General features: G+C 45.7%; 3 protein-coding genes across 3 annotated transcripts; 2 read left to right on the top strand and 1 right to left on the bottom strand.

Moving 5' to 3' along the window:
* Positions 1-4,602: 4,602 nt before the first annotated feature.
* On the bottom strand, positions 4,603-6,349 carry LOC133282236 (olfactory receptor 5AP2-like). The gene is made up of 2 exons (XM_061478288.1): positions 6,323-6,349; positions 4,603-5,541 (listed from the first exon to the last, which is right to left on the bottom strand). Exons 1-2 carry the CDS (start codon positions 6,347-6,349, stop codon positions 4,603-4,605), a joined length of 966 nt encoding a protein of 321 aa, XP_061334272.1.
* Positions 6,350-14,298: 7,949 nt separating this feature from the next.
* Positions 14,299-15,171, top strand: LOC133282137 (olfactory receptor 5J3-like). Its single transcript, XM_061478214.1, has one exon. The coding sequence runs from the start codon at positions 14,302-14,304 to the stop codon at positions 15,169-15,171; it is 870 nt and encodes a 289-aa protein (XP_061334198.1). The 5' UTR covers positions 14,299-14,301.
* Positions 15,172-25,002: 9,831 nt separating this feature from the next.
* LOC133282235 (olfactory receptor 8I2-like) lies at positions 25,003-26,135 on the top strand (the record flags this gene model as incomplete). Its single annotated transcript, XM_061478287.1, has 2 exons — positions 25,003-25,846; positions 26,107-26,135. Coding segments are annotated over 2 exons (873 nt in total), but the record flags the coding sequence as incomplete, so codon positions are not given.
* Positions 26,136-26,885: the final 750 nt, after the last annotated feature.

The following is a 26,885-nucleotide window of genomic DNA, read 5'->3' as shown; positions in this document are numbered from 1 at the left end:
AGGGACCAGGTTAGGAAAGCTAAGGCCCAGTTAGAATTCAACTTGGCTAAGGATGTTAAGGATAACAGGAAGGGATTCTACAGGTACATCGCAAATAAGAAACAGACTAGGGTAAAAGTAGGTCCCCTCAGAAAGCTCTCAGGAGAACTGGCTCCACAGGATTTGGAGAAGGCTGAGGTTCCCAATGACTTCTTTGCCTCGGTCTTCACTGGCAAAGGCTCTGACCACACCACCCAAATCTTGGAAGGCAGATGCAGGGACTGTGAGAATGAAGACCTTGCGCCCACTGTAGGAGAGGAACTGGTTCGAGACCATCTTAAAAATCTGAACGTGCACGTGTCCATGGGTACCGATGTAATCCATCCACGGGTCCTGAAGGAGCTGGGGAATGAAGTTTCGAAGCCACTGGCCATCATATTTGAGAAATCCTGGCAGTCAGGTGAAGTTCCCCATGACTGGAAAAAGGGAAATATAACCCCCATTTTCAAGAAGGGGAAAATGGATGACCTGGGGAATTACAGAGCAGTCAGTCTCACCTCTGTGCCTGGCAAAATCTTGGAGCAGATTCTCCTGGAATGCATGCTAAGGGACATGAATATCAACAAGGTGCTTGGTGACAGCCAGCATGGCTTCACTGAGGGGAAATCCTGCCTGAGCAATGTGGTGGCCTTCTATGATGGGGCTACAGAACTGATGGTCAGGGGTAGAGCAGTTGATGGCATCTACCTGGACTTGTGCAAAGCATTCGACACTGTCCCACACAACATCCTTGTCTCTAAATTGGAGAGACATCGATTTGATGGATGGACCACTGGGTGGATAAAGAACTGGCTGGATGGCCACATGCAAAGCGTTGTGGTCAATGGCTCAATGTCCGGCTGGAGACCAGTAACGAGTGGTGTCCCTCAGGGATCGGTGCTGGGACCGGTCTTGTTCAACATCTTTGTCGCTGACATGGACAGTGGGATTTAGTGCGCCCTCAAGAATTTTGCTGATGACACCAAGCTGTGTGGTTCGGTTGATACCCTGGAGGGAAGGAATGCCATCCAGAGGGACCTCGACATGCTTGCGAGGTGGGCTGATGGCAACCCCATGAAGTTTAACCATGCCAAGTGCAAGGTCCTACACCTGGGTCAGAGCAATCCCAGGCACAGCTACAGGTTGGGCAGAGAAGAGATTCAGAGCAGCCCTGCAGAGAAGGACTTGGGGTGTTGGTAGATGAGAAAATGAACATGAGCCGGCTTCAGTGTGTGCTCACAGACCAGAAACCAACCGTATCCTGGGCTGCATTAAAAGGAGCGTGACCAGCAGGTCGAAGGAGGTGATCCTGCCCCTCTACTCTGCTCTTGTGAGACCTCACCTGGAGTATTGTGTGCAGTTCTGGTGTCCTCAACATAAAAAGGACATGGAACTGTTGGAACAAGTCCAGAGGAGGCCACGAGGATGATCAGGGACTGGAGCACCTCCTGTATGAAGACAGGCTGAGGAAGTTGTAGCTGTTCAGCCTGGAGAAGAGAAGGCTGCGTGGAGACCTCAGAGCAGCTTCCAGTATCTGAAGGGGGCCTATAGGGATGCTGGGGAGGGACTCTTCATTAGGGACTGTATTGATAGGACAAGGGGTAACGGGGTAAAACTTAAACAGGGGAAGTTTAGATTGGATATAAGGAAGAAATTCTTTCCTGTTAGGGTGGCGAGGCCCTGGAATGGGTTGCTCAGGGAGGTTGTGAATGCTCCATCCCTGGCACTGTTCAAGGCCAGTATGAATGAAGCCTTGGGGGATACGGTGTAGTGTGAGGTGTCCCTGCCCATGGCAGGGGGGTTGGAACTAGATGATCTTAAAGTCCTTTCCGATCATAACTATTCTGTGATTCTATGATTCTATGAACTTGCCTGATGATTTGTAGTCTTGGCTGAACTTGGCCCAGGTCTCCGTTCCCGCCTTACTGCTCTTGCTCAGGTACTGTGGGATGGTCCCTGCACACCATGATGTTCCCCTCTGGCTCTGTTTAAAGAGATTAAAGAGATAAACCTCTGTAGTACTGGCCAGGTTTCTGCAAATTAGAACCTTTCTCTGGCTGCACCCAACAGCCCTGCCAGTGCTCACTGCTCTGGCAGTCACTCTCCATTCAGACCTTGTCCCTGCATGGGCAAATTAAGAGATAGTCTTCTCAGTGAGGCAAATGAGTAAGCAACTGAACATTCTATTCAATGTTATTCTCTGGTCATTAGTATCTCCTCCATTTCAAAATATATTAGAATTATGGTCTTTAGTAGATGAGCAGCACTTTTGTTTGGAAATGGGTTTCAAGTCTTAGTAAAGACTCTTTAATCTTTCCAGCTTCAATGTTTCTTTGCTTTGAAGATGATGAGGTGCCATCTCTAAGAAATGCTTTTTCTCAGTAACTTCAGAGCAGTTTCTGATCTTGTTCTAGTCTGTCTCCCAGAAGACAAGCCATCTCAAAGGTTGAGGAATTAACAGCTCCAGATGTTTAACTTGTGAAATCACTAAAGAAATTCTTCAGTTACATCTGAAGGGGAGAGAAAACAAGATTGCCATAGGTGATGTGCCCAGTGAGGCTGCTGGCATCGTATCCCAACCATCTAAGATAGAAAGTAATAACCGCTAAAGACAGGAGTCTCTGGTTGATGCAGCCAAACATTGACACCCAACACCCTGTAGAACTGAACAGGGAGAGTTGGAGAATTTACTTCTCTGAAGCTCTGATTTATAAAGCAAGCCAGGAGGTGAGAAAATCAGTTTTTTCTCAAGATAGAGATGATTCTGTGCAGTACAGTCATGCAGATCCATACATTGAGTCCAAGTCTGTGTGTGTCACTTGTAATACCAGTTTTACACATTTTATTTGTATTCCTCTGCCACACACATATATATTTACACACATACACATATTACGCATATTGGAGCTGAGGGACAAGGTCAAGAATCTTGCAAGAAAAGCGGATATTTATCAGCGACAAAAGTGAGAATTGAATAAAGCTGATGGGTGTTTCCTGTGAGGAAAAAGAAGCCTGGGATAATTCAAGGTAACTGACTTCTGTGTAGGAACTGTGAAAGAAGATGTATAAAGTCATGAGGATTAGAGGAAAATCCCATTAGTTTAGACCTTCTTACTTGATGTAGAGTATTCATGTCCTGCATGACACAAGTCTTGTATGTTGCCAGCGGTTGAGCAACCTCCTCACACACTTCAGCAAAGCCCCCTTCACCTCCTTATTCCTCAGGCTGTAGATGAATGGGTTGAGCATGGGGGTGACCACGGTGTAAAAGACAAGAGGCCACCTTATCCAGGCTCCTATGGCTAGAAGAAGGTTGTAGGTACATGAAGAATCCTGTCCCAAAGTACATGGAAACAGCCTTCAAATGGGAGGCACAGGTGTGGAAGCCTCTGGCCCTGCTCTGTGCTGAGCACATCTTCAGCAGGGTGCGGATGATAGAGATGTAGGAGAGCAAAATGACCACACTTGTGCCCATGATGCTGATGGTGACGAAGGCAAAGATGAGCATCTTGCTGCTGTGGGTGTCAGAGCACAGGAACTTTACTACAGGAACTTTGTCACAGAAGAAGTGGTTAATGCGGTTGGGGCCACAGAAGGAACCTCCAAACACGCACCATGTGTAGACAATGGCACTGAGGAAGGCAAATAGGTAGGATGATGCTACCAGCTGCCAGCAGATGCGTCTGGAGATGATGGTCACATAAAGTAGGGGCTGGCAGATAGCAACGTGCTGACATGGGCATGGACATGGCATGTGGGTGCTTATTTCCAGCTTATTTCCATTTATCTCACCATTTAAGTAAATAGGACTTAAGATGAATGTACAACACCCCTTAATTCTGAATCTGATGAGCCCTTGATGTGCCCAAATACTCCTTACCACTGGGTGGTCTCAGCACAGTTCATCATTCTCAGTTATGAATTCCATTGCTTACAATTCCCTTCTTTGAAGTGAAATCTCTTGCGAAGCTGCAGCCTGGGGAGGGATTCCCCCTGATATTCAAAGCTGAAGCCTGGGGAGGGATTCCCCCTGATATTCAAAGCTGGAGCTTGAGACCTTGATTCCCACCAGCTTCTTCTCTTTGAATGGCACAAACAAATGCAATGAATCTTTTGAAACCTTTTCTCTGACTCTTTTTCAGCAAACAAATGTAAAACTACACTTCCTCTTCCCTCCCAACCCAGCAGCTTTAATAAAGAACTCACAGGTAAGAGGGAGGAAATTTCTAAGAGCTGAGGAACAAGATCCAGAATCTTGCAAGAAAAAGAAATCTTTACCAGTGACAGAAGTTATGACTGAGTAAAGCTGATTGGTGTTTCCTGTGAGGAAAAGAGGCCTGGGATAATTCAGGGCAATTTCTTCATATAGGCTGGTGACTGCGAAGTGAAATGAAGTTTGAGGTTCCTCTCCTCTTGGTTTACTTCCAAGAAAGAAAGAAGTGATTTGTGGGGTTCATTTCTCATTAAATACTGTAATTGACTTTTGTGCATGTACCTTGGAAGAAACTACATAAAATCATGAGGATTAGAGGAAAATACCAATGTTTCAGTGCCCCATAGTCTTTCTCAAATCACATGAAATCTTCATGTCCGGGATGATACTACTCTTCTATGTTGCCAGCCGTTGAAAAGCCTTCCCCCACACTTCACCAGAGCCCCCTTCACCTCCTTGTTCCTCAGGCTGTAGATGAATGGGTTGAGCATGGGGGTGACCACGGCGTAGAAGATGGAGGCCACCTTATCCAGGCTCCTGTGGCTAGAAGAAGGTTGTAGGTACATGAAGAATGCTGACCCAAAGTATATGGACACAGCCGTCCAATGGGAGGCACAGGTGTGGAAGACTCTGGCCCTGCTCTGTGCTGAGCACATCCTCAGCACGGTGCAGAGGATAGAGATGTAGGAGAGCAAAATGACCACACTTGTGCCCACCACATTGATGGTGACGAAGGCAAAGATGACTCTCTCACTGTTGTGCATGTCGGAGCACACGAGCTTTAGCACAGGGACGACGTCGCAGAAGAAGTGGTCAATGCGGTTGAGACCACAGAAGGAACCTCCAAACACACACCATGTGAAGATGATGGCACTGGGGAAGGCAAATAGGTAGGATGATGCTACCAGCTGCCAGCAGACACGGCTGGAGATGATGGTCACATAAAGCAGGGGCTGGCAGATAGCAACGTGCCGGTCATAGGCCATCATGGCCAGGAGGTGGCACTCACTAATAGCAAAGAAAGCGAACATGAGGAACTGCATCATGCAGCCAAGAAAAGAAATGGTTTTGTCCTCTGATAACAGGTCTGCCAGCAGCCTGGGGGAGATGACTGTGGAATAGCAGATGTCAATGAAGGCAAAATGGGTGAGGAAGAAGTACATAGGGGTGTGGAGGCTGGGAGACACCCGAACCAAGATGATAATGCCAAAGTTCCCCACCAGAGTGACAATGTAAATCAACAGAAACAACACAAACAGAGGGGTCTGCGCAAGAGGGCTGTCTGTAATTCCCAACAGGATGAATTCAGTCTGGGTGTGATTTCCTTCCATGACCTGGTGCTACCTGCTGAGGCAAAAGGAAGAGAAACATAACAGTTTTTAGAAGTGGAGATTCATTTTTGGACCATATTTGACTCCAATCAATCACGTTTTTAAGTGCCACATTTTGGTTGAATTCATATATTATGCTATCTTTTTAACCAAAATCATATGGTTTTTTGGTCTTCACTTAGTGTATTTATAAAGGAACAGGAAGCACACTGAAGCAACAAATGACATTTTTGGTTTTCTATACTGGAACACTTAAAACGATGGATTTATTTAGGCACTTTTGGACCATATTGTAATTCAAACAATGACGGGTTTAACTGCTACATTACTGTATATTCCACTATATTTTCTAACTCAAATTATATATATTTTATGTTATACAGTTGAGGTATCTTGAACTGGGACCGCATTCTAGGAACAAACAGTATTTTCAATGCTAGGACTCCTAAAACTATGGATTTATTCAAGCGTGTGTGTTTTCAGACTAAAGAAAAGAATCAGATCTTTCTTCACTTTCACTCTTCAGTTTTCAGAGTTAATTTGGTCAGAAGACACCTGAAAACCTCATAGTAGCGCATGTAATCCAGGGGATAGAAAGTCCCAGTCCCAGTGAAATCCAGCTTACACGTGAATGAACTGCACGCATTTTCCCTTGCCTTTTAGATATCATTCCAGTCACCAAATCACATTTATCAAACTATTTGACTTTATTCATAACAGATAAAATTCACATGATTTATACCTCTCTGAGCTCCAGCACAATGAAGCATCCTAAACCTATGAGCATTAAGTTGCTTGCATTAAAAAGGAGTGGATGTTACAATGTGCTGATTTGTTACTGACTCTATTAGTCAGTGACTATATTCTGCTGACAATCTGCAATGTTGCATTTCTTTATAACAAAATAAGATTCATCCTCATTTAACTCCTGAATAAATCAGTGCATCTTGCTTTAGCAGCCTCTGTAAAAGAAACACAACCTGCATCAGACATTGCTCCCTCTTATTATAAAAAGAACCCACATTGATAAGGCTGTTTTCTGACACAGCTTTCCCAAAGAGGACCTGAGGACATGAAGAAACAATGAAGGTGAGGCTCTGCTTTGTGTTGATGTTACCTCCTGTGACTTCCTTCTGCCACCGAGTGATGGGAGCCATGGGTTAATCCCCAAAGCAGCAGAGAACATCTACGTGCCGGCATCAGCTCTGTTAAGCACCCGATGTGAAGAGAGGGGAACTCCTTCAGACTCCAAGAGCCCAGCTTGTGGTGCTGGGGCTGTAAATACAGTTGCATGTGCTCTGCTGGGAGGAAGCCTCCAGGGTGCTCATGACTTACCTGAGGAAAACAAAGAGAAGCAAAAAGCAAAGGGTATGAAATCACCTCTGAAAGGCATTGTGGTGCTTGGGAATCTGAGAGTCATGGAGTGAATGAGCCAAGCCAGAGCACAGCTACACAGCAGCAGTGCTGAGCAGCTCATAGGATGCTTCTGGCATACTTGTGGACTATGCAAAGGTTTTGGTCTCACCTTGGCAACAGAATGAGGAGGGATTTAGAGACATTCCTGATCTTGCAGAGGGTCCCTAAATACAACACGAAGAGCAAGTGACTCCTTCTCTGGAGCTGCTGCTGTCCCTCTGTGCACACTTGCGTGCCCAGTTTTCCAGCCCCAATAGGATTATCCACATGTACTGCCTGGATGGCCAACACCTGAGCTGGTGCTTTAGGGCTTCCACTGTATTGAAGGGTGAGAAATGGGCATTTGAAGCAGTGATGAATTGTCCCAGGGTGAGCTAATAGGCCTTTATTCACCTGAGCAGCCTCAGCTGGGGCTTCATCCCTACCCTCCACCCATTTACCCTTCATCTCTATTTAAGCTCAGCCCAAGGTGGTTGCACTATGCTTGAGAAATTCTGGTTTCCAGTTTAGCATTAGCTGTGCCCATCTATGGAATCCATTGATGGTGATCTGAGGTTGCTTGTGGACTTCCCTAGCAATTGTTGGACCTAAACCTGACCAGGGGATTGACTTGACCTGTGTTGCTTGGTTTTGGACGTGCTTCATAGTCTCCAACTCGCTTGATGCTCTGGAATCTTGGCTCAACTTGGCCTAGGTCTCTGTTCCTGCTCTACTTTTCCTGCTCAGGTACCATGGGATGGTCCCTGCACACAGTGGTGTTCTCCTTCGGTTCAATTTAGATAGATTAAGGAGACAAACCCCTGTGGCACTCCCCATGTTCCTGCAGAGTAGAACCCATTACCCTCTGCACCCAACAGCCCAGCCACTGTTCACTGCTCTGGCAGTCCCTCTCCATCCAGACCATATCCCTGCATGGGCACAATAGGAGATAGTCTATTCAGTGAGGGAATTAGAGTGATCAATTGAACTTTATACTGGAGTGTTATTCTGCGGTCAATAGTATCACCTCCATTTTCCAAATATAATTGTAGAATAATGCTTTTGAGTAGGTGGGTAACACTGTGGTTTGGTAATGGGTTTCCAGTCTTAGTAAAAGCTCTTTGCAAACATCTCCTTGCTTAGTGGTAATGGTTATACTGGGACAAATATAAACATGTACAGAAGAAATGTCTAATATGTATTTACCCCCTCTCCTGACACAATCCTTTTTGGGGATGTATTTTATCCTATTTAAGAGATCAGCATAGACAATTTCAATAGGATATGCTCTATTTGTCTGTATTGTTGCCTTTCTAGTTCCCCTCAGCAATGACAAGGTGCAGGTTCTGTCTTTGAATGATTTCCTTGGAGAAAGGAACAAGAGGTAAGCACAATAATAGCTCAGCCTGAAAGAGGCTGGGTCTTCAACAGGAAACCAGAAGTGGCATCTCAGGTACTGTTTTGGGGGATGGTGGTGGAACTAGTTTTAAACTCCTCTCAAATGTCTGTGTTTGAGACACATGGTTATGTTATAAATCCTTTCTAAAAAGAAGTTTTACTTCCTGACCTTAATCTGACATGAAATCAGTTGCTTGGAAGTATTTGCTGTTTGCTTAAAATGTAATTTGAATGATAGAAATTAAAGGGGAAAGCACATTTTTAACAAGTCACCAGTGAAGCTGGAAGAGAAGGAAAGATAAATTCATATGCCCGTCTGTCTCTTCTATGTATTTATTCTTATGAGATGAGAGCAGTTATTGAGATGCAGTTTAGCCCCAAAGTAGCCACTAACCTTGTTATTAATCAGTTGTTTTTAATGAAAACCAACATATTGCTTTTATTTCTGAGCACTTAGACTAAGGGGCAACAAATGCAGATGCTGAGCTACCTGGGGTAATGAAAAGAGTCTCTGGGACATCTTCAACCTGAAAAGCAGCATGAAAGTTAATATTCCTTTACTCTGTATTATCAGAGCAGTCAACATGAGCTGCTCTTCCCTTAATGTGGAGAAAACTGCAGGCAGATGGAAACATAGTGAAGACCACGGTGATGTCCAAGGGAAAACTTGTTTTGTTAGCTTCAGACTTCCTTTGAAATCGGTGTGTGAAGATAGAAGATACATTCAAAGCTTGGTTTAAGAGCCTGAGTGGTAGATGTAGCCAGTGACTCCCTGCATGGGCAGGTGTCCTGGGTTCAGCAGTAGCAGTCATGTTTCTCCTTCTTGGTAGCTGGTGCAGTGCAGTGTTTTGACTTTCGGCTCGGGAGCAGAGCTGATAGCGATGTTTTGGTTTGGCCAAGGACTTTGTGAGCCTCATGCTCTGCCAGGGAGGAGGGGAAGCCGGGAGGAAGCAGAGACAGGGCACCTGACCCAAACTGACCAAAGAGCTATTCCATACCACAGCACGTCATGCCCAGGATGTAACGGGGAGTTAGCCGGAAGGGCTGGGAGACTGCAGGGTTGGAGGAGGTATGGGTCGGTGCTTGGTCGGGCCTGGGGGGTGAGTTATCGGTTGGCTGGTGGTGAGGTGTTGTATTCTCTTCCCTTGTTATTTCCTTCGTCATTATTATCATTGGTGGTAGCAGCAGTGATTTGTGTTATACCTTAGTTACTAAACTGTTCTTATCTCAACCCGTGGGAGTTGCATTCTTTTCGATTCTCCTCTCCATCCCTCTGGGAGCAGGGGGAGGGAAAGAAGTGGGGGGAAGTGAGCGAACAAGCTGCCTGACTGGTATAAACCACGACAGAGGGTGGTTGTGGACCATCTAAGCATCCTGCCAAGGTGCCTGGTTGGTTTTCATTAGAGAATGTCTTCATTATCTACAGAGTACAGGATTAAACCCCACTAATAGTTAAGCAAGGGATTAAGCCATCATAACCAAGCCCATGGAAACCACCCTGCTGCCTGGGAACTGGGAGCCTCTTGGACACTGATGGCCTGGGAAAACTGGACTATGGTGACAGAGTTTGTTTTCAAGGGGTTCACAGATTGCCTCGACTTCCAGGTTACCCTCTTTGTGCTTTTCCTGCTCATCTATGTCACCACTGTGATAGGAAACCCTGGCATCATTGCTGCAGTCTGGCTCGATTCCCAGCTTCAGAGCCCCATGTACTTCTTCCTCAGCCACTTGTCCTTCTTGGATCTGTGCTACTCCTCCGCGGTGACACCCAAAATGCTGCTGAACCTCTTGTCTGAAAGGAAGACTATTTCTTTTGCTGGCTGCTTCCTACAGCTCTATTTCTATGCTGCTTTTGCAATCACAGAGTGCTACCTCCTGGCTGAGATGGCATATGACCGCTATGTTGGCATCTGCAACCCCTTGCCTTACCCCATCCTCATGTCCAAGAAGGTCTGTGTTTCCCTCTTAGCTGGGTCCGATGCAGTTGGGCTTTTTAGTTCAGCCATCTTCACAGGCTTTGCATTGAGGGTGTCCTTCTGTGGCCCCAATGTCATTGACCACTTCTCCATGTGATCTATGGACTTAAGGTGAATTTCAGTGCTTCCAGGTAAACCCCATGACAGATGGGAGCATGCAGGAGAACACACAGAGCAGACCAAGGAAGCTTGGAGGAGAGAGGAGGAAGGAAAGTTCCCTAAAGCTGCAGGAAACAGGGAAGTTTGAGAGGAACTTCCTGGAATCTTCTTCCCTAATCACAGACCAATCAACGACCCATCAAAGAATGTTCAAAGGTATTTGAAAATTTCCCTGCTGCACTTTAATCCTTCAAAGTGCTTTTCATAGTGAAGAAATACTTCAAAAGATTTTGGTAATATACAGCGTAAAGGATTGGACAGTGATGGTTCCTAAATGTACTGTTGAGTGGGATTGTTCAGTACATATAGTCAAACTTAATGTACAGTAAAGCCATGCTGCATTAGTTGCAATAAAACTCTTATTTCTACTTTTATTCTCTCTTTTTGCTCTAGGCATGTAGTTCTCTGTATCCACAAGACCATTAGTTGTGGGATTTAACTGGCCAAAAGTGGAGTTCAATAAGCAGACATTACATCTGATCTCAGTCTCCCTCCTTAGAAGGAACTAAAGACCTTGCCAAATCATCATGGGAAATGGCTCAAGTGAATGATGGTTCATAATGATATAATGAAGATATCAGTTGCATATAGAACACGTATCATGATTCTGCCGTATTTAACTTCAGGACATCTGATTTTCAGGTGGATAAGGCGCACCCAGCCTATGAGTCATGGCACCTCCTTATGTCAGATTTCAGTTCTGTATAACTTCAATGTATTTTTTATTTGAAACTCACCCTTTCCATTACCCCCATTACCACCTTCATTATAAGAGGAAAATTAATAGGCTCAAAACATCCTTAGACACAACAGAGCTGATACAAGATGAGGAATTTAGTGATAAACACTTTGAAGGTTTATACCTAATAAACTGATGACTGTCTACCTGCTTTCTACAAGTTGTTTTTCCTCCTTGTCATGCTGTTGTAAGAAGCAAAATAAGTTTATTCTGGCAATAACTGGAATATGTGTTTTTATTCACCTTTTCAGGGAAAGGGAGCGTGTTTTGAGCTGTGCCTGAAGGATTGGTGATATAGTGGGAACAAACAGGAATCGCTGGTGAAAGTGTTGGCACAGAAACTCCTCAAATATAAACCCTGCTGTTAAAACATTGCCATTTGTAGAAGCTAAACCCAACCAGGGGTCAACACAGCTGTCTGCATTGCTCTTCTCCATCCATATTTGGGTTTGTTGGTGCAGGTTGTTGCTGGTTGTGCTGGTGACATTGATGCTTTCCTCCAGAAGCTCATGGGTTCCAGTGAGTCCTGCAGCATTTCTCAGCCATTCCTTTGGCCAACTGAATGGCACCACTGGAGTTCACAGACTTGAAGATAACCTGGGACACCTATAGCTCATGTGTTGGTCTGTATGTCACGCTGATGTGGAGCAAGGTGAGCCCAAACCCATCTCATTTGTCCATCTCTCAGCCAGTCCTCTAGGCTCTCAGTGATACAAATCAGTAGCTCAGTGACAGTCTCCCCAGGAAAGTGGTGGATTCCCTAACATTGGACAGTAGCCTTTCAGGCTCATTTAGTGATTGGAGGTTTGGGTCAGCCTTCATCTTCTATAATACCACCTGTCTTCTCCAGGCATCCATTCAGAGGTAATTACCTAAGCGGCTTGCAGCAAGTGTTTAAGATAATTGACATAGACTGCCCTTTGGTTGCACCTTCTCACCTGCCCCTTGATTCTTCAAAAGGACTTGTGAAGAACACTTTGTGCTTGTTTGGATCTCTGCTTTTCCTGTCCCTGGAGGCTGCTGAATGTTGTAACAGGTTAGAGATCTTTGTGACAACAATTAGAAGAGATTTTCCATCAGCCTGTGTGCACAGCTAAGCCTTTATTAGCAGTTTAGGCTGTTGTGACTCATGGGTTCTCATTCAGGGGCCAGCAATATATAACCAAGGTTCATGTATCTTAGAGCCCTGAATTGTAGCCAAAACTGTGACAAATACTTGTTCCCCAAGTGTTTGTGTCTGTTGCCTGCAAAGACCTGCAGGGAGAGATATAAAAGTAACACATTGGTGCAAGTGAAGAACTTCACCTGGTGATGAAAATAGGCTGGAAGGTCTTGGAGGTTCAGGAGGGACATTCTTGTTTGGAAGCTAGGAGGATGCCTTCAAGAGAGAATCCCCTTGATTTGCTGTGCAGATATCCAGTGTCATCTAATGTGGAAGAGAACTTACAGCTGTAAGAGGTGACCCCCTTCCACAGGTATGTGAGACCATACCATGAAAGGTCCAGGTTAGCCCTGCTCTGGTAGAAATCACTGCAGCAACTGGGGAGGCTGCTCAGAATTGTGCCAGGTAAAGATTTGCTCCTCTGTGTTGGTTTTAAAGAGGTGAAATATTCCTGCTGGGATGTACTTATAGAATCCCAGCCTGCTTTGGGTTGGAAGGGAGTTTAAAGCTCATCCAGCTCCAACCCCTGCCACGGGCAGGGACACCTTCCACTAGAACAGCTTCCTCCAATCCCCTGTGTCCAACCTGACCTTGAACACTGCCAGGGATGGGGCAGCCACAGCTTCTCTGGGCACCCTGTGCCAGTGCCTCAGCACCTTCCCAGGGAAGAGCTTCTGCCTAAGAGCTCATCTCAGTCTCCCCTCTGGCAGGTTCAAGCCATTCTCCTTGGCCTGTCCCTACAGGCCCCTGTCCAAAGCCCTTCTCCATCTTTCTTGTAGCCCATTTAGCCACTGCTGCTTATCATGGTGCTTATGGTATGTTTAAGGAACCTTGCAAAATAAGAGACGAGAAAACTCACAAGGACAGATGAACCTAACCACTGGCCCTGAAATAGTGATACTCACTTTAAAATGTAAAGAATATTTCTACAAAGAAATATTCTGTTGATGGAGAATGGATCTTCGCTGAGTCTTCCGGTCCTGACACTCATCTGGTGGGGTAAGATTTTAATTCTCATCTTTAATCCTGTAAAGATTTAGTTGTTTTATTCTGAACCTTCATGTTATCAGGGACAGAAACCTGTAATTCACACTTTTTTTTCATGAGGGTGAGCAGCTTAACTTAGTGCCTAACTTAGACAACCGGAGTTGAGTGAGTTTGGTTTAGCAGAGCTCAATGGTCTCATCATGGTGTTGATTCCTCCTAATCGTATATTCTCTTAATAGTACTAAGGGAATAACATCTTCAGACCCAAATTTTGCTCATGGTCTCCTGGCATCACCTCCCCAAGGTTTCCAAGACTGTAATATTAAACTCTTCATGTCCTGAATGAGTTTTAGGGTCATGCAGCACCCCTTCCCTTCTCCTTCCTTAATTCCCAGCAAGTTAAAGGCTCTTTTTCCTTCATCTCAATGAGTTTTCCAAAACCACCCAAAGAAAGCTACAGTGCTTTTAGTCTTATATGAGTTATAGCCAGAAGCTGCTTCCAAAATCAGTGCTGTCTTCAGAGAAACTTGATCACGGGAGATCAAGGGCAGAGCTGATGGCTTGGTCTGTGTCACATCAATCCCTCTCTGCTGCTGTAGCCATTGGTCTCATCAAACTGTAGGTACCACAATGGGATTGAGTGATATAAATGGATCTGCTCAGAGGTGTTTGGGGAAGCTGGGATGCTCTCACTTCAGAAGGGGCCTCCTCTTTCCTTGGGCTGTGTAAGAGGGCAAGCTTGGAGCAGATGGCCAGAGCAGTCCATTCCACTGTAGCTCCCTGGAAATGGATAGTGGGGATGCCATCGGTGCACAGGGTGCTAATTGTCAAGTTATCCCATTCCAGTTCAAATAAAGGCATGGTTTCCACTGTCCTGTATTTTCAAGACTTTTTTCCTTCCTTGCCAGATACAAAAGCCCTGAATGGCAGAGCAGAATCACACCTCAGCAGCAGAGTTCATCCTCAAGGGTCTCAGTGACCAAGCAGAGACGAAGGCAGCCCTTTTTGTGCTGTTGCTGCTCATCTACACCATCACCCTTCTGGACAATGCAGGGATAATTGTAGCCATCCGAGGTCACCCACAGCTCCACACATCCATGTACTTCTTCCTGGGCAGCCTCTCCATTGTTGACATCTGCTTCTCCTCCGTGGTAGCCCCCAGGACTTTGGTCAACTTCCTATTGGGGAAGAAGACCATTTCCTTTGCTGGCTGTATGGGTCAAGCTTTCTTCTACATCGTCTTTGTGACAACTGAGTGTTTTGTGCTGGCTGTCATGGCCTATGACCGGTACATGGCCTTCTGTAACCCCCTGCTCTACTCCTCTGTTATGACTCGGAGGTTATGTGTGGGGCTGGTGGTTGGGTGCTATATTGGGGGTGTCCTGAACTCCATCATTCGGATGACCTTCATCATCAGGCTGCCCTTCTGCAGCTCCAATGTCATCAACCACTTCTTCTGTGATGTTCCTCCTCTCCTGGCTTTGTCCTGTGCCAGCACGTACATCAATGAGATGATCCTCTTCTCCTTGGCTGGTGTCATTGAGCTCAGCACCATCTCTGCCATTCTGGTCTCCTACCTCTTCATCTTCTTTGCCATCCTGAGGGTCCGTAATGCTGAGAGCAGGAAAAAAGCCTTTTCCACCTCCATGTCCCACCTGATTGTGGTGACCATGTTGTATGGAACAACCATCTTCATGTATTTACGCCCTAGCTCTAGTTACTCCCTGAACACTGACAAAGTGGTCTCTGTTTTCTACACAGTGGTGATCCCCATGCTCAATCCCCTCATCTAGAGCTTGAGGAACAAAGAGATGAAGGATGCTCTGTGGAGAACTGCAGAAAGAATCATAGTCAGGCTTTGAAAACCCTGATCCAGGGATGTGGGTAACATGAGGATTTGTCCCAGAGGCTGTGGAGCCTCCACCCATGGACATGTTCAGAAGCTGCCTGAATGAGGCCAGGAGCAACCTGATGTGACCATGACTAGTCACTGATGTGACTATGACCAGCAGGACATAGTTATTGCTCAGAAAGGACATCTAGGAGGTCTCTGTTCCTATGACTTGCAAATTATACACATAAACACGTATGTATGTGTGTATATATATCAAAACACAATATTAAATGCATCCTAACCTATATATTTATATATAACACAATATATTCTTGTGTTAAATGTCAACACCAACACACACGATACTGATTTTTCTTGCCTCAGTTTAGTTGGGGTCTCAGTGATTTATGGGCTGGGTAGGGGAGGCAGCTCCTATGAAAAGCTTTTCCCAGGACGGATGGAAACCCAAGATCTAAATGGATGAACTGATGTTTTAATGCAGTTGTGGAGCAATGGGATATCGTGCATGAGTCAAGTGAGTGAAATGCAAATTCTTCATCGGGTTTGTGTTTGGAACCAGGCTGCTGAGTTAAATCACAGTCAAATTGGGCTTTGCCGCCTCTTTTCAGGCAGCTGTAGAACTTCACCCTTTCAGTTTTCCTCAAGTTCCGCCTTTCTCAACGCCTTTAAGACAAGCTCTAAGGAGTTTTCTAATTTATACCCACAGTAGTTTGTTAAAAACAAAGGCAAGAATGTTATCGGTAGAGCTTGCTGCAGGAGAGTTGCGCTTTGGTTTGAGGCAATGGGGATTAAAGAAACCCAAAGCAAACATGGAAACACACCAACACCCTGAAACAACAGGGAAATCGAAGGTAATGAAGAAACCCAACCCAAAGTCCTTATTTCCTATTCAAGAAGTCGTTCCTGGCACAAATTGCAGCCCCCCCCCCCCATATCCTGGTTGCTATAAAATCACAATGCCACCAGGGAAAACAGTCACCACAGGGCTTCCCCACACACCCAAAACTTCCCTATTTCTTTAGCAGCTCATCACTCAAAGGTGAGAGATGTCCCTGATCCAACTGTGTTAACAAGCTCCTCTGGGAATGGATTTGGAGCTGATGGGTTTTTAGGAAGGAGAAGGCTTGGCTGAGTCCTGGATGGAGATTTTCCACCTGTGGTCACTTGAGCTGAGGCATCTCCAGTGGGAAAAACACTCTTTAATCCAGGGGAAAATAACCCAAACAGGGATGTGACCCTGGCCAGCACTAAGATCTTTATTCTTTTTTTAAACTTTTTTCTTTATTTATACTTTATTCTTTATCGTTTGCATTTTATTTTTTATTATAGATATATTTATTATATATATTATATATATATTCTTATTCTTTACTCTTATTCTTTGTTCTTACTGTTTACTAAAGTTACCAGCCTGACGCTGACTCTTACTATTGCCAGCAGGACATGACAGTATCCACATATGCCTGCTCTTTAGATGCCCATTTCCCCTTCAAAGCTGTATTCATCTACTTCTGAACAAAATCCATTCCTTTTCCTCTGTGATTTTTGTTACTTCTTGATACCATTACTCTCTGTGGTCACCTCCAAGAGGTGCAAAATGGTCACAGGTGTCCCTCTAGGTATCAGAAGGCCAAAGAGTTGAAATAACTGTCTAGAAAATCATGGATCAGGATTTCTTATACAACACCACCATCTATTGGACGTTGCTGGGAATATCCACTCCTTTTTATTTTAGATAAAATCTTTTTTCTTACGTGCTGGGAGTGCTTTTTTTCTTACGTGCTTGTCTTACAAGCCAAGTGGCTTGTTCTTGCCCAGGAAACTGAGAAATAATAGATAAATAAACTAAGGCCATCATGTTGCCTCTACAGTTGGCTGATCCTATGTAGACAGTTTATTTCCTGACCCTGTTAAGGCAATGTCAGATAGTTTAACAGCTTCAAAGTCCTCTCACATTTAGAAATGATGCTTTAAACCCCACTTTTCCTAGTGCAGTTCTTGGCTGAGGCTTCAGGTTTTATGAAATGTAGATTATTGTAGAATCATAGAGTGGTTTGGGTTGGAAAGGAGCTTGGTTCCAACCCCCTGCCATGGTCAGGGACACCGCACACTAGACCATGTCATCCAAGACCCTGTGTCCAACCTGACCTAGAACATTGCCAGGCATGGGGCAGCCACAGCTTCTCTGGGCACCCTGTGCCAGTGCCTCAGCACCCTCACAGGGAACAGCTTCTGCTTTACATCCAACCTGAACTCCCCCTGTTTCAGTTTGAACCCATCACTCCTTGTCTTGTCACTCCAGTCCCTGATGAAGAGTCCCTCTCCAGCATCCTTGTAGCCCCCTTCAGACACTGGAAGCTGCTCTGAGGTCTCCACGCAGCTTCTTTTCTCCAGGCTGAGCAGCCCCAATGTTCTCAGCCTGGCTCCATACAGGAGCTGCTTCAGCCCCTGATCATCCTCATGGCCTCCTCTGTACTTTATCCATGTCCTTCTGTTGCTGAGGATATCAAAATCACTCTGCCTTTTAAATGGTTTTTCTCTTAAATATTCTGTGCTATCCATACACAATTTGAAGTGCTAATTCATGGTGTTTTAATTGATACCTTTCTCCATCAGTTGTTTCCTCTAGATTCACAGATCCCTCTCAGAAAGTATCCCCATTGCACATCTTTACTCCTGACAAAGCCATTCCAGATTTTATAATGAAAGCAAACAAAAAAACCATCAGATCTCAAATCAGGTAAGGTCTCAACCTTTATCCCATGGAGGTGAAGGATTTAATTCCTTGTTGTTGATATACGTAAATCACACCCATCACCACCTAAATAATCCCAGGGGAGCAGCTGGGCTTATTTAGGTGCTCTCTGGTGCTGAATTGAATGGGTGAGGATGCCTATACAGTAACCAAGTTCCTGGGCTACTGGTAGATCCATCCTGGTAACCTGCATAGGGTAGGAAACCCACCTTTTGTTACAGAACATTAAGAGCTAGGCAGGAATAACCAGGGTCATTCCCTACTAGGGCTTTTGGGGAGTAAAGAGGTGACTTCTGTCCTTTCCTGGAAGGCCCTGCAGCCCCCTCTCATATTTGGTTGCACAGTAACGAAAGCATTTCTGATTGAAAAGTAAAGGCAGCTGCTTCAAAATGAAAAGGAAGTTGTGCTTTTATATTTTCATTCTAAGTAGCAGCATAAACTGAGATAAAGGAGAGCTGTATTTTCCCTACACTGAGGGTTGAACACATCTAAGAGTGCTTCACAAGAGGTAATCTTGTTTTTGAATACGAATATGAGACAGTACATACTGGTATGTACTAAAAAAACTACCTTTGGGGATGTTTGAAGGCTGGATAAAACTCTTAAAGGCAACGATTTTGGGCTTGTATTTTTCAAATAAGACCTTCTGGTGCCATTAATTTTAAAACCTGTTGGGTGTATCCTGACCTGGCTCTTGGGAGCCCTTTGGGCTGACCCTTGCCTGGTCTGACAGCTCCCTGGCAGTTAATGTGTAATCCCCTGACTTGTTTCACCCCTGGCTCTGTGAATACCACAAAGGACAAGGCTCTGGAAGGACGGGTAGATGCTGCATGGGGGAAGACAGAGCAGCATTACCCTTCTAGCTGGAGCCTGGAGAAGCTGGGAGTATTAAAACCCATTTCAAGTGGATCTGAGAGCAAAGAGGAAGAAATCCCTGATATGAAAACCCTGCTTTGTCCTGTGGCATCCACAGGATCCACAGGCCTTGTAGCAAACCTTAACACCTCTGCTTTATATCAGGGCAGCAGAAACCATCCCCTTGAGGAATCAGAGGGATGCTGGTGCTGTGAGCATGGGGCTCTTTTGCTTCATATTTTAAACGATCCTTTTCTTTTGATAGTTTGTGCTGTATGACTCTCAAAAGAACAGCTAACCAGTGCATTATAACTTTATATATCTGGCACCTTCCCCTTGTGCCTGTACTGAAATCTTGAGGATGACATCCACCATGATGGCTTTGGACTGCCTGAGGGGAGACTGAGATGAGCTCTTAGGCAGAAGCTCTTCCCTGTGAGGGTGCTGAGGTGCTGGCACAGGGTGCCCAGAGAAGCTGTGGCTGCCCCATCCCTGGCAGTGTTCAAGGCCAGGTTGGACACAGGGGCTTGGAGCAAGCTGCTCTAGTGGAAGGGGTCCCTGCCCGTGGCAGGGGCTGGTGCTGGATGAGCCTTAAGTTCCCTTCCAAAACAAACCTCTCTGGGATTCTATGGTTCTATGAGAACAAGCTCACTGCTACCTAACCAGGAGGTTGTGCTGCCAGGTTTTTCTTTGCTGTAGGATCTCAACAGCAGTCGGTTGTTCCCTTATCCATGTCAAGAGTTACATCTTGGATAACACTAGCAACAGTCTGCTTGGTGAGTCCTATTGCAGCTTGTTGAAAGCTTGGCCAAAAAGCAAGATGTTGCCAAATCAGAGTAGGAAAGCCACAAATGGAGCTCCTTTCCCCAGGAATACAGGGATAAATATTCAGTCAACTCTTCAGCAGAGTGTGGACCCACAACCTGCATGGATAATATCTAAACGAAGTGAGCAAGGTATGGGTTTTCAGATTAATTTATCTCCATTCCAGTGAGTGTGCGCAAGCTGCAGGGAGATGTGATTGCTGGGGGGAAGCTGTCGTGTATAGCACAAGCTGCACCCTTAGAAACATCCCAGGTTTCATATCTGCGCCTTGGATCACTTCAGACCAAGCACTTGCTTTGTCAAGCAAGAAAAAGCGAGGGTGAGTCTTTGTTAATTGTGAGCTTCAGGTCAATTGTCCCCTGGCAGGAGATGTGTGTGTCTGGGCAGGTGGATGCTGCCTCAGGGGGAGGATTGAGACCCAGACCCAAACAGTTTGATTTTCATTAGTTGGGTCACATCTTCCAGCTCCGTGGTGATGGCTCAGGAGCTGCTTTGCCTCCAGCATCTCTATGTGAGCAGTGAAAAGCAGCTCTAAATCCCCATTAATAACACCAGGAGACCACACACGTTGCTCACAGGACATCTGAAATGAGTCTGGCTCTGGAGGGGGAGCTCACCCCTTCAGCAAAAGGTCATCAAATAATGATGACTCTTTAGCATGGCTCTGCTTGTCAGATACCAGCCACGCGCACTCCTGCTTTGCTCTCTGCTGTAACTCTCTCAAGTGATGATTAATGTTAGGCAGGAAAAATCAATGAAGATTTATTCTGCCTGTTGTAAGCTGTGATTTTAGGAGCTGCTGATTTCTCCCAGGCAGAATTTATGTTTGATCAAGCCTGAATGTATCTTTTGTCTCCAAGTTAGGCATCGTGTCTAAAGCAAAGTGAGGCGAGAAATCCTGGCTCTGCACCATCCTACCCTAAGGAAAGCCACATTTGCTCTCAAAGAGCTCCTCCTGGGTCACAGAGAACAGCTATTTATTCCTCATGTATCACACTATCACACTAGACTGGCAGCACCCAAAAGATGAGAAGTAATTCCCTTTCCCCAGTAGTTACTCAGGAATTCAAGGACTTCCATGTGTCAATGGCTTGAGAGGAACTATGAGGAACCCTGCAGTTTATTCATTCTGGTGTTGCCCTCCCTCCTTGCCTTAAAATACCTACTAGCTTCCAGCTGTGTTGGTGGTGGTTGTGGTGTTCAGCCAAGACTGGCCTTGGTGTTTTCCTCTCCCAAAAAGAATTTACCTCATATTGACTTATATATATGTATGTGTGTGTATATATGTATATATATACACCCTTTACATTGACTTAAAGTGGGGTAGCTGATTGATAGACAAAACGTGACTTTCTTAATATTATTGAGGGATTTGGGCCTCTTCAGAATTTTCAGTTGCCTCTCCTGGATGTCTGCTACTCCTCTACCATCATCCCTCAAGCCTTGCTCCATGTTCTAATGGAGAAGAAAGTGATTTCCTTCATTAGATGTGCCACCCAGCTCTTCTCATTCACAACCTATGCCACCACCGAGTGCTACGTGCTGGCTGCTATGGCTTATGATCGCTACATGGCCATTTGTAACCCCCTTCTCCTACTCCACAGTCATGTCCCAAAGGCTTTGCATTGGGATGTTGGCTGGTGCCTACTTAGCTGGTGTGATCAGCTCTGCCATACACATGGTTTCCATAGTTCATCTCCCATTCTGTCAGTCCAAGATGATCAGTCACTTCTTCTGTGATGGACCACCACTGCTAGCCCTCTCCTGCTCTGACACCCCTGCCATTGAGGTGATGGTTGCTGCCGTGGTGGGGTTCAAGGTACTGAGCACCGCGGTCTTCATCCTCATCTCCTACTTTTTGGTCCTTTCCACTGTCATGTGGGTGTGGCCTGTGGTTGGTCAACGCAAAGCTTTCTCCACCTGTGACTCTCACTTCATCTCCATTGCTTTGTACTATGGCAGCTCCCTTTTCATGTACCTCCTGCCCATCTCCAGCCAGTCCTTGAAGCATGACGAGTTGGTCCCCATGAGAAGCAGCAGGCTGGATATTGCACCTTCAAGGATGGTTTGATATTGCACCTTGAAGAGGATGGTTGGATACAGCACCTTCAAGGACGCGTGGATATAGCACCTGCACAAAGAAGGGACTAAACATACTTGGAAGCCTGAAAACTGGAAAACACACTTCTCCTTAAACCAAGGCTACATTCTGTGCTGGCATGGACAGGACTTTCTCTGGCTGCAGCCTGAAACCTGACAGTGACTGTGTATTGGAAAGAATGTTGTTGTCCAAAGTGATTGCTACTTAAATATTACTTGAAATTAATATATCTTATTATTTATATGCTATTAAACATAATAATAAACTTTACTTCAGGCTTCAGAGAGCAAAAAGGAGAAGGTGGTGGCTTTGCCCTGCTGACATCAAATCAACTGGTATCTGAGCTCATGTTTTATATTAGCAAATGATTTCTGGTGTTATTTCTGGTTTTAAGGAAATATTAACTGATATTTCCAGGTATTTCAACTCCAGACCACAAGGTTTGGTCACGTAACATGACAGAGGGGATATTGAGGTGAGCTCTTAGGCAGAAGCTCTTCCCTGTGAGGGTGCTGAGGCACTGGCACAGGGTGCCCAGAAAAGCTGTGGCTGCCCCATCCCTGGCAGTGTTCAAGGCCAGGTTGGACACAGGGGCTTGGAGCAAGCTGCTCATGTGGAAGGGGTCCCTGCCTGTGGCAGGTGTTGGAGCTGGAGGAGCTTTAATTTCCCTTCCAACAAAAACCAGGCTGCAATTCTAAGAAATAAAGCTGTGACAGGCTATTGGTCAACAAAGTCCTTGTGTTAAATGGGGACAAGTCATATCTGAGCCTCTGCTCTGCTGTGAATTTAAGTAGGGGTGTAAAGAGCAGGAATGCTGGTAAAGAGGAAGGATTTGGGGTCTTCCTCTCCCCTGAACACCCAAGGTGCTGCTGGCATGGGTATACTGATGAGCCCGATGGAGCAAGTACAAAACCCAGCTGTCTGCATCTGGGACTTCAAGCTGCATTATTCCCCCTGCACAAGCACACCCAGGTATTCTCAGTGCCTCTTTTTGCCTTCATGTAGTTCTTTTCAATAATCCTTGAATTATATATTTTTCTTCTTTCCAGAATTTGATTGAGGGTTATTTCTCCCTCTGTTACACTGATTTTCCCACTTCACAAGCCTTGGTTTTAGCCCAGTACCCAATGGGGAAGAAAGACATTCAAATCCACTCAGAAATAATTTTCTGCCCTCCTCCAGTGCATCTCCTGGACTGTCAGTCTGGTGCCTTCCAGCAGAAAAAACAGGTTGACATTGAAAACATCTAAAGCTATCTACATTCTTCTCTTTCTTGCTTCCCCACATTTTCATACCTCGGTTTTCTCTTCTATCTGCCCCATCCTTTGTCTTTTCTAAATGACTGGGACAAGGTTATCAGTTAATATTTCTACTAAGGGTTTTATCATGTCTCTTTATCTAGGAGAAATATTCGAGACACACCGGCACTCCGAATTCTTCAGAGGAAGACTGGGAAATCTGACTTCATCCTGATATATCCTCAAAGCAGCCACGTTTTGAGCCAATGCTTTTGACCAAAGTGGTGTACAGTCACTAGTCAAGTGCATGGAAGTAAATGCATGTGATGGAAAGGACTCCCCATGACCAGCGCAAACCATCCACACAGAGGATGCTTTGTTTTCAGCTCCCTTCAATGCAATATTAGATGAACCCTGTGGATGTAAAGGGCTTCCTTAGGGAAACACTGAAAGGAAGAGGTATGTGGTAGATGGGGAAATACAAAGCAAACTGTCCTGGGCCTGTCTTCCTGGGTAGGTCTCTACAGGAGAACTGGTCTTGGAGGTGTTGATGCAGCCAGAAGGAGTTTGGGGAGAGAGGAATTGAGAGGTTGTTTTGCTGATCAAGTCAAACTAATTATCCGATGGAGGAGGGTCCTTTGGGAGGACAGTTTGTACAACACAAGCCTCTGAGGTAATGCCTCCTGTGAGATAAAGCCCCTCCACCAGCCAGCCTGGAGCATCCTGCTCCCAAGCATCTCTCCTTCAACCCATTGCATGGACTCCAGGATGAGCTGCAGGCACTGCATCCACCACCACCTTCCTCTTTAACCAAGCAGGTACAAAAGGGTTTGATGGGTGGTGGGTCCAGTTTGACCCTGGTCATGCTGCCTCTCACATGCATGATGGCATGTTGAATTTCACTCTTCTTCAGGGACTGTAGCGATAGGGCAAGGGGTGATGGGTTTAAACTGAAAAAGGAAAATTCAGTTTGGAGAAAAGGAAGAAGTGTTTTACTGTGAGGGTGCTGAGGCGCTGGCACAGGGTGCCCAGAGAAGCTGAGGCTGCCCCATCCCTGGCAGTGTTCAAGGGCAGGTTGGACACAGGGGCTTGGATCAAGCTGCTCTAGTGGAAGGGGTCCCTGCCCGTGGGAGGGTTTGGATCTGGGTGAGCTTTAAGGTCCCATCAACCCAAAGCATCCCATGATAACCCATGGTGTGAATAAAAGTGTCCTAGAATGCCTAGTAGGTTTGCTTCAAAAACACCAATATTCCTGACCCCATCTACAACAGATTTAGCGATATTTTAGCATGAGAATATCCAAGCTAAAGCCTTAAAATTTTCCTTTATATTTGGTGTATTTTGTTTTTTAAACCCTTAGGTGGATATTTGGGTTGGTCGTAGGAAGCTCACTGCATTCACAGCAGAGCTCTGCTGGAGCCAAGACCACTGCTTTCCCTTAACATTATTCAGGGTGAGGGTCCCTCAAAAGCAGATAAACTTAGAACCAAAAGCAAGTTTCAAGTACATGGCTTTGTGTTGTGATGAAAACAATGCAGCACAAGTAAAGAAGCTACAGAAGAGCACTGATCCACTCTTAAAAATACAAAAAGGAGAAAAAAAATCCTTAAAATTCCCAGAAATCAGTGAAGAAAATACAAAATCTTTTCTGTTTTCCACATTCTGAGATGTATTAGATTTTATTGTATTACACTTTGATAGACATGATGTTTCCCTGTGTATCATTAGTGAAGTGTATATCAATCATGGTGGAATTATTCTCTTCTAATTTCAGGTTTTGTAATGAGCTCCTTCACTTCTCTGATTTCAGATCTTGGGCTGCACACAGAAATACAGCATTACAAATACACCATTTTCCATTGCATTTACTTTATGGATTATATTCCAACTAAACTTCCACATTATTTCTCTTCTAGGGGTGTATTTCACTGATTCTTTTCAATCCAAATCCATCAACATGTTGAAATGACAGATACAGGAAACCTCACTGTTTTCTCCAGCTTCATCCTGTTGGGTTTCTCTGATGCCCCAGAGCTACAAAACACCATCTTCACAGTCTTCTTATCCCTCTATGTTTTCATGGTGCTGGGGAACCTGACGATGATCCTGCTGATCAACACTGACCCCCACCTCCACATCCCCATGTACTTCTTCCTGAGCCACTTATCCTGCATGGATTTTTGCCTTTCCTCCGCTATCATCCCAAAAGCTCTGGAGACCTTCCTGCTGGGGAGAAGCCACATCTCCTTTTGGGGTTGCTTTGCCCAGATGTATATTTTCCTGGCTCTGGCTATCTGTGAGAGCTTTCTCTATGGGGTAATGGCTTACGACAGATACACAGCTGTGTGCAAGCCCCTGCTCTACACCACTACCATGACCAGGGCGCGTTGCTATGGCATGATGGTGCTGGTGTACACCATCGGGTTCCTCACCTCCCTGGTGCACATCACGCTGGCAGGGAGGTTGTCCTTCTGTCAGGACAGGAGCATCAACCACTTCTTCTGTGAGCTGCCCACCCTCCTGCAGCTCTCCTGCTCAGACACAAGCACAAATGAGGTCTTGCAGGTATACAGCACTGTGTTTAATGCCATGGTCTCTCTCCTGATGATCCTGGTGTCCTACACCTACATCCTCCACACCGTCCTGCAGATCCCTTTGGCCACGAGGAGGCTGAAGGTCTTCTCTACCTGCGCCTCCCACTTGGCTGCCATCACCGTCTTCTATGCACCCGGGATCCTCACCTATGTCCAGCCTCATGAGGCATCCTCATGGGATCAGGCAAAGCTGGTGTCGGTGTGTTACTGCATCCTCACCCCAGCCCTCAACCCCCTCATCTACAGCTTGAGGAACAAGGAGGTGAAGGGGGCTCTGAGGAGGCTGTGGGAGAGAAAGCTGCTGCCACATCTATGCAGGGTTTGAAAGCACATTTGGAGCTCTTCAGTACTGTGGAGGTAAGGAAGAAACATGTGGACATGGAATTGATAATTACTGGCCATTATTGGTCATTATTGGTCCCTATTGGTCATTATTACAGTTAAGGAGATCACAAAGCAAGTGCAGGGTATGGAGAACCTGCATAACAAATGGTTCTCTTCAAAGAGCCTCAGGTGGTTTTAAGTGTGGCCTGAGCATTCAATATTTCATCCGAATAAGTATCAGCTCCTCAATAGTAGCCCTGAGACAGCACCATGGTGTTTTGTGTCTGTATTGTGCTAAATGAAAGTAGAGCCCACAAAAAGGAGGCTCAGACTTCACATAAGGCACTGACCACTGTCTCCATTGCCTGCTCGATAAGCATTTCCTCAATGATGAACTGCGGGAAGGTCAAGAGGATTTGATAGAGCTCTGGTGTCTGCAACACAAGGAGGTCACGGAGCTGCTGAAGCAAGTACAGGGGAGGCAACGAGGATGGTCTGGTGCTGGAGCACCTCCCGTATGGAGCCAGGCTGATAATATTGGGTCTGTTCATCCTGGAGAAGAGAAGCTGTGTGGAGACCTCAGAGAAGCTTCCAGTACCTAAATGGGCTACAAGAAGCCTGGGGAGGAGCTTTGGACAAGGGCCTGTAGGGACAGGCCAAGGGGAATGGCTTGAACCTGCCCGAGGGGTGACTGAGATGAGCTCTTAGGCCGAAGCTCTTCCCTCTGAGGGTGCTGAGGCGCTGGCACAGGGTGCCCAGAGAAGCTGTGGCTGCCCCATCCCTGGCAGTGTTCAAGGCCAGGTTGGACACAGGGCTTGGAGCAAGCTGCTCTAGTGGAAGGTGTCCCTCCCCGTTGGAGGTGGATTGGATCTGGATGAGCTTTAAAGACCCTTCCAACAGAAACCAGGCTGGGATTCTGTGAAATAAATTTCTGACAGTCTGTTGGTCAACAAAGCCTTT

The sequence above is a fragment of the Pezoporus flaviventris genome, unplaced genomic scaffold (assembly GCF_033815535.1).
Source record: "Pezoporus flaviventris isolate CSIRO_AGI_PZ_B2104156 unplaced genomic scaffold, CSIRO_AGI_Pfla_v1 ptg000116l, whole genome shotgun sequence".
Taxonomy (NCBI): domain Eukaryota; kingdom Metazoa; phylum Chordata; class Aves; order Psittaciformes; family Psittacidae; genus Pezoporus; species Pezoporus flaviventris.
Note: the sequence above shows the minus strand (reverse complement) of the source record. Positions and strands in the feature narration are given on the sequence as shown.